The 7,711-nt window shown below is 38.2% G+C and overlaps 2 protein-coding genes across 5 annotated transcripts in view; one reads left to right on the top strand and one right to left on the bottom strand.

Annotated features, from left to right (window-relative positions):
• atp5pf (ATP synthase peripheral stalk subunit F6) lies at positions 1-1,020 on the top strand. Its single transcript, XM_072444032.1, has 3 exons — positions 1-207; positions 488-612; positions 928-1,020. The coding sequence occupies exons 1-3, from the start codon at positions 38-40 to the stop codon at positions 954-956; spliced, it is 324 nt and encodes a 107-aa protein (XP_072300133.1). The 5' UTR covers positions 1-37; the 3' UTR covers positions 957-1,020.
• Positions 1,021-5,253: 4,233 nt separating this feature from the next.
• Positions 5,254-7,711, bottom strand: part of appa (amyloid beta (A4) precursor protein a) — a 59,039-nt gene continuing 56,581 nt past the window's right edge. For all 4 annotated transcript variants that reach the window (XM_072443302.1, XM_072443469.1, XM_072443386.1 and 1 more), the window contains 2 exons: positions 7,181-7,327; positions 5,254-5,361 (listed from right to left, as the gene is read on the bottom strand). In XM_072443302.1, the coding sequence (XP_072299403.1) occupies positions 5,260-5,361; positions 7,181-7,327 (249 nt within the window). In that variant the 3' untranslated portion in view covers positions 5,254-5,259. The remainder of the gene's footprint in view (positions 5,362-7,180; positions 7,328-7,711) is intronic.

The following is a 7,711-nucleotide window of genomic DNA, read 5'->3' as shown; positions in this document are numbered from 1 at the left end:
CGTCGTGTGACACGTCGTGTGTTGTTGTTGCCCTCAGATGGCGCTGCACCGCTTGTTCCAGCTCTCCTCTCTGCTGCGCTCTGCCGTGGGCCTCTCTCTGCGCAGGAACATGGGGCTTTCGGCCGTGCTCTTCAACAAAGCCCGAGACATGGACCCGGTGCAGAAACTGTTCCTGGACAAGATCCGGGACTACAACGCCAAGAGCAAGTCAGTGGCTCCTGCACGTCCTGCTCTGTGTCCGTATTCTGAACTGTCTGTGTTTAGGACCACAAGATGATCCTTTCATTCAATACCTGTGATGATTCAGATTGTTCATAATTGCAAGGCTTGGAATTAATGTGACAATTTTAGTATAAAATGATGTGGTTTCATTGTCAGTGAATACACAATGTCTCAGTTTGTTTGTTGTTTCACTGTGATGTCAGAATCAGTTTTATTTCATTAGTCAGTGGTTAGTATGTAAAAGGGCGTGGCTCTCCCTCCTCAGGGCGGCTGGGGGGATTGTGGAAGCTGGACCCTCTTTCCAAAAAAACATGACTGAAGAAGTGTCCAAACTGCAGCGGCTCTACGGAGGCGGAGACCTCAACAAGTTCCCCGAGTTAAAGTTCACAGGTGAGTCAAGAATGGCTTTGATATTGTTCTTCAGGAAATTATATGAAAATCAAAGTTGAAACTGTGATTTGTCTGATAAACATTGCAAAGGACTTTTAATAGATGTGATTGATGCATCCTGCAGTCTGAATTCTGAATGTCTTTAATTAAACACTATAATAACATTGATTTAATATGAAGAAAAACACATTTTATTATATGGCACATGCTCTTTTATCATAAAACTTCAGCCTTTGAATGACAAATATCCTGAATATGTATTCAATGTTGGATCATTACCTTTTTATTGATGATGTTCATTGATGTTTTTTCCAGACCCCAAGTTGGAGGAAGTGACCAAGTGAACTCCATGTTGTAAATTGATTCTTTGTCTCAAAATTTCTTGTATTTAATAAAGATGTAAATGTTCCCAGTGTTTTTATTTAATAATTAGATTTTTTCAAATGGTAATAATTCATTATATTCAGTTGCTCTTTAATGCATATAGAATTTTTAATCTTAACTACACAATATTTATTTTTTTAACTATAAAACGCACCCGATTCATATGCAACACAAACTATGGTATCATTGTAAAGATGTTTTATTTTATATTGCATCTACTACACACACATTTGGGGACCATTAATTTAAGCAAATATTCTAATATAAAATAAGTTTATAACAAACTACACGCAAAGAACACAAAACCTTTTTGTGCTCTAGATTAATGTATTTTTAATGGTTTTGATGAAGACTAAAGTCAAATTCTTGGTAATAAATTGTACCAGCCTTTTTTATACCATATTTAATTTGATCTAACCTTGTTCAAATCATATAAAAATGACTTATTAATGCTCATACTGCTGCTCATTATTCCTCCAATCTCTATAAACTACCAGCCAGTGCCATGTGCCGTCCCAGGTCAAACACCTTTTAGTTTGTCCTTGAAGAGCCACCGTAGATATGTCATGTTCACCAGGTCAATGTGTTGTATGTTTAATATCGTGTCCCTGAGCAAAGGACGCGAGCTCGAGGCTAATGTCACGTGATGTGAGAGGTCAACCGAGCAGAACAATGACACAGTGGATTCTAGATGAGGATAAATGTATTGAATCATATATTGGTATTAAACATTTGTATAAGGAGGGAAAGAGAGAGGAGGAGACGGGTAGTTCCAGAGCGTAATCTTACCTGTAAATGCTTTTTTATTCTTCACAAATCTGTTCTTTCTCAAAGTTTCAAGCCCCTCCCCCGAGCGTTACCATGGAGATCTCACTAATAAATGATACAATGCTTAAAAGAGCTACAATGAGGGGCCAATAAGCATACTTTTATATTATTTAATCCATTTGTGGCCATTTTTTAATTAATAATCTGTATTAAAGAGTCGGGAAGTTAATTGTTTAAAAAAATAAAAAAATGGTACTGACAGCAAGAAGCCAAATAAATGACAAATTTATAAAACACACACTTTGCTTCACTAACATATCGGGGGTGCGGAGTTTATACGCTCACTGTATTTATAGTCGTGGAGAGTCGGGGGCGGTTTTCTTCTTCCTAGTGGAGAAGCACTGCTATAACCTAATTATGGAGAAATATTACTAAATTATACAATAATTTAAATATAAAGGTAGATCTTCGGGCTTTGTCGAATATAAAAGTAGCTCGTGAGCCGAAAATGTGTGGGCCCCCCTGGTCTAGAGAGATAGTTGAATTTCAATTTTGTAATGAATTATTTACTGTAAAAGTCTGAATGTGCAAGGAAAAGGAGCTAGTATTATGTGTCATAATATGGTGTTCATAAGGATATCTTCCCTGATAACTTCTTGTGTCCATTATTCCACTTTATTTCTCCAACCGCACCTCAACTAGAGACGTTTGACCTGCTCCATCTCAGTTAAACACAACAGGGAGGGCATCTGACACACCGGTACATGGACTGATATGCATAAGGAGGTGTGGTCAAACAGTGATAGTATGATTCCTTTTAAACGTAAAATCCATTTGGAAATATGGCTCCCCTTGTCTTTTAAAAAACAATGATTTCATGACTTAAGTTTCTATCTTCATTTGAAAACAGACACTTGAATGTTGTATGTACATTCAAAACTTTATTATGGAGGACAGTGTAGAAAGCCCAGTCAATGCAAATGGCCTGCACGATATTAACACAGTGGAAACTCGTATTTAACCCACAAGAAACCAAACTCGATACAATCTGCTTCTCTGCCGTGACACCGCCCTCTGTGTAAAGACCCCGCCCCACTGCACCCTTTGTTCACACGTGAGCCACCTTTAGCGTCCCGGGGGGTCGTTCCAGAGCCAGTGGACAGGGCAGAGCGACTATTCAGGACTTTGGGTACAATTTGCAAATGGTAAATCGTCCAAAAATATCAAGAAATTGGATTGATGCCTCAGTAGACGTGTCATTCTTGGACTAATCACGTCATAACAGAGTATAAACCATGTAAAAAGCCAAGTCTTTACCAGGATTGATTCAGGACTCGGTCTAAATCTTCCACTGGCTTTGAAACGACCCAAAACCACCAAAACCACCATTAAATATCAGCTCCCATCACCAAACGCATCTATTGTTTTATAAAAACATGAATGACTCTTAAACAAAAAGAAAACACAGTGATATTTTTTGTTTTGTTTTTTGTTTAGGACAATTTGAACATTTCCGTGACATTTGTACAGACGGATGAGGAAGAAAAAAAAGCAAAGAATAATAATTAACAATTCGACAAACAACTTCAAAATCTTTTTCAATGTACATGATATTTTCAAAGCAGACCTGGCTTCAATCTAAATTTATATATATTTCATTTTCACGTGATCACAAGAATTACTAAATATACAATCTTGCTAAAATGACAATCTATTCGAGAAGAGCAGCTCGCTGTATTTTATTTTTTCTCCAAATATTTGAAATCATCGTTGTCATGCACTACATAGGAACGATAGCTAAGACGTCAGCATCACACGCAATTTAAAAAAAGGACTTTACATCAGTTTGACTTATTTTCAGATTTTTTATCATATTTTTTTCAATGTTTTTTTTTCATAATTTTTTTGAAAAACAAAAAAGATAAAGGAAACAAAGTGTTCTTACAACCGTTTATCTCCAGAAGTCTTAAAGGGACAGTAACATATCTTTAAAAATGGACTTGGACTTTGAAATTACTATTATTGCAAATATACGTTATATAAATGTTAATAGTATGGATTAAACCAGAATTTCCCCATGTGGGACAATAAAGGATTATCTTATCTTATCTTAAATGTTAATAGTATGGATTAAACCAGATCTAAACCAGGTCTTAGCCTGCACTAAACCAGGTATATTCAAAGCCTATACCAAGACTAAACCAGGTATAAATTGGGGCTAATCCAATGCTTTCTCGGGTCTTAACCAGGACTAAATAAGCTCTAAACCAGGACAAAGCCCATTATATACCTACTATAAGTCATTCTAACTAGCTTTCAAAAGGAGTCATACTAGTAGAACCATTACTGTCAACGTGATGTTACTGTCCCTTTAAGAGCGCTGCACGCGACAGTCCAGCTGTTGTGAATGAGCAAGGACACACAAAGGATACAAGCTGAGACCTAGGAAGGAAGGAAGGAAGGAAGGGAGGAGGTAGGAAGGAAGCTGAGGGTTGCTATGTCTCCAGTGTTGATGTCGAGTGCAAGATGTGGGAACAGACCGGGGCTAGTTTGAAAACATAACACATCGTTTTCATTTTGGTGGAATAAAATAATGGGTGTGTAAAATAGTGGACTAAACCAGGTCCAAACCAAGATTAGAACCAAGAAAGTCACGAGAGAGACCTAAAGCCGCCTCCCGCCACGATCCAGCGGCGAATCAGAGCGCTTCATCTAAAGAAGAGGCGGGGCTCTCTGATGAGGCTGTACCTTCTGCACATTTCCATTCATTTCAACGACATAATATGTTTAATAAACTAGCCCGAGTTGTGTGCATGCTACAATCCAAACTACACTTCAGATTCAAATGTAACCAATAAACTAAGCAAAATGATATCAATATTTATCTCTGACTGAAGTTTGGAGAGTGCATGCGTTTCAGCAGGCCTCAGACAACCCCAAACAGCCTTCTGTAAATCATAAAGTGAATCAAGTCGGTGCAAAATGGGTGTCGGCCCAGGCAAAAATCAAATACAAAAATAAAAGTGGAAAAAATATTTAGTGAGAGATGCTATATGCTACGATGCCTACACCAGGATCCCACACGTTTCAGTACATTTCATTGGCATCTTTTTCGACTTTAAAATATGTGCTTTTTAATCATTTCAGTATCATTTCTTTTTGAAAAATGACCGTATGGCACAGAATTTCTGTTAATCACACGTGTAGTGGCCTTGAAAGATCAAAATTCATACAATAAATGCACTTACATTGCTATTGTTTTAGATATGACTTTGGAATTGAGGACTAAACCAGGTCCAAACCTCGAATAGACCAGGTCCAAACCCGGACAAAGCCTGCACTGACCAGCATTATGACATGGATAAAAATATACTTTAAAACGTGGGACCCAGCTTCAGGACCAGCCGGTTTGAAGGACCAGACGGGGGGAGTGGGAGAGGAGATGATTTTAAATATATTTAGTGTGCTTGTTGGATATTTTCTGATTCAGCCTCTTCAGTTTTGCATTTGCTCAAAGAACTTGTAGGTGGGGTTCTCGTAGCCGTTCTGCTGCATCTTCGACAGGTGGCGCTCTTCTGGGGTCACGGCCGCGTCCACCTGCGAAAGACAAAGGAGACGTTTTTAAAGTAAGAATTGTTACGTCTAATTTAATCATTTCAGTTTAGTTTTGAATGCATGTAAAATTGAATGCATGTGAAACGTACTGAATGAATACAAAAATGTGTTGTAAACGTCATTTTGACACATTTATGTTGTATGGTAAGGTTTTGCTTTTATTTTGGTAACTTCCTGTGTAACCGGAAGTGGTCGTGAAACGGAAGTCTACTTGACACTAAGAAAAAGACGCACAGGAAATTGAACAACGATAAACGGACAAAACAGGGACAAAACACGGACAAAACAAGGACAAAACACGGATAAAACACGGATAAAACACGGACAAAACACGGATAAAACACGGACAAAACACGGATAAAACACGGACAAAACACGGATAAAACACGGACAAAACAAGGACAAAACACGGACAAAACACGGACAAAACACGGACAAAACACGGACAAACTCAAGGATCTAGCTACAGTCGACAGGGGAACAAGGTCTGTAGTTAAAACGATTGTATTCATGACAGATTTGAAATGTTTAATTGACTAATATGTTGGGAAAGTATTGTACTAATGAGCTAGAAATACGGTGATTTACGGCCAAAATGTAATTGTTTTTTTTTTATTTTGTTCTGCTCTTACGTTGGTTGAATGACAAAGAAAAGGACATTTAACCATCAGTTCTGTCCTTCTCAATTCCACTGGACGCGACAGGTTTTATTGAGTTTATGAATGAATAAACTCGATATACAATCCAAACGTTGATACCACAATAAAAACACTCCATTTATTTAGACAATAGAATGTTATTTCCAACACAAAATAGTAGTTCTTTTTGTTAACATGTGATCTTATACTAGTTCTATATATAAAGTTCAAGATCGTTTTAAAACAGTTGAGGAACGTCAGTGTTTTAGTATCTATACTTCAAATTAGGATCTAGTTTTGATAGTTTTGGAATTGATAAGTCTCTGATTTTTGATTCTTTTGACAAACCTAAAAGGGATTACACCAGGATTTAAACCAAACAAAGAACAATCTCAGGTTCAAACCAGGATTAACACAAGGAGGAGGGCTCTAAAACAACATGGTTGCTTTAAATTAAGCCTGGGCTAAACCAGAAAAGAGACTAAACTATGTCTCGACCAGGACTAAACAGGTCTAAATTGTGATTACACAAAGGTTACAGACTAAACCAGGTCTAAACCAGGTCTAAACCAGGTTTGAACCAGGTTTGAATTAGGGCTATACCAGGGCTGAACCAGGGCTAAACCAGAGCTAAACCAGGGCTAAACCAGAGCTAAACCAGGGCTGAACCAGGGCTAAACCAGAGCTAAACCAGGGCTAAACCAGAGCTAACCCCGGGCTAAACCAGGACTAAACCAGGGTTAAACCAGAGCTAAACCAGGGCTAAACCAGGACTAAACCAGGGCTAAACCAGGACTAAACCAGGACAAAACCAGGACTAACCCAGGGTTAAACCAGAGCTAAACCAGGGCTAAACCAGGACTAAACCAGGACTAAACCAGGACTAAACCAGAGCTAACCCAGGGCTAAACCAGGACTAAACCAGGGTTAAACCAGAGCTAAACCAGGGCTAAACCAGGGCTAAACCAGGGCTAAACCAGGACTAAACCAGGACTAAACCAGAGCTAACCCAGGGCTAAACCAGGACTAAACCAGGACTAAACCAGGACTAAACCAGAGCTAACCCAGGGCTAAACCAGGACTAAACCAGGGTTAAACCAGAGCTAACCCAGGGCTAAACCAGGGCTAAACCAGGGCTAAACCAGGGCTAAACCAGGTCTTACCTCGATGACTCCGTGGTGTATGGACGTGTACTGTTTCTTTCGCAGCATCACCAGAGTAATGACGATGACGGTGGCGATAACGACTCCTCCGACCATCAGACCGATTATCGCTCCTTTGTTTGGGCCCACGTCCTCAACGAAAAACACCTGCAAATGAACAACAAAGCTTTAGGAATATACATGGATTATAGTTATGGAGACAGTTATTGGAACCAAATAGAGCAACACGTTTGGTTTAACACTGTTCTGAAAATATTACAACAATTAGAAATGTACCAAAGTTATAGAATATAATATAGAAATATCTTAATTAATGATAATATAAAATAGTTTGGATTTCACTTGAGGAACAAATGTTTATTAATTCCCTGTACAAAAATACACATTTGTAAATGTTTCCGATCGGTTTAATTGTTTTGCTTTGTTAATAAATAATATATAACTACAATACTTAAGTGTTTAAGTACAGATATAACATACAAATACATTTTTAGGTTAGAAATCTCTGAAATAAAATATTCTCACCATTTA

Source organism: Eucyclogobius newberryi, unplaced genomic scaffold (assembly GCF_026437365.1).
Source record: "Eucyclogobius newberryi isolate DKJ021-1_F unplaced genomic scaffold, fEucNew1.0.hap1 SCAF_1, whole genome shotgun sequence".
NCBI lineage: Eukaryota > Metazoa > Chordata > Actinopteri > Gobiiformes > Gobiidae > Eucyclogobius > Eucyclogobius newberryi.
The sequence above is the reverse complement of the archived record's forward strand: the minus strand, read 5'-3'. Positions and strand labels throughout refer to the sequence as shown.

Coding starts and splice junctions, on each gene's coding strand:
- atp5pf (XM_072444032.1), top strand. CDS start 38: ATGGCGCTGCACCGCTTGTTCCAGCTCTCCTCTCTGCTGCGCTCTGCC. Junction 208..487: donor GACTACAACGCCAAGAGCAA/GTCAGTGGCTCC, acceptor CTCCCTCCTCAG/GGCGGCTGGGGGGATTGTGG. Junction 613..927: donor CCCCGAGTTAAAGTTCACAG/GTGAGTCAAGAA, acceptor TGTTTTTTCCAG/ACCCCAAGTTGGAGGAAGTG.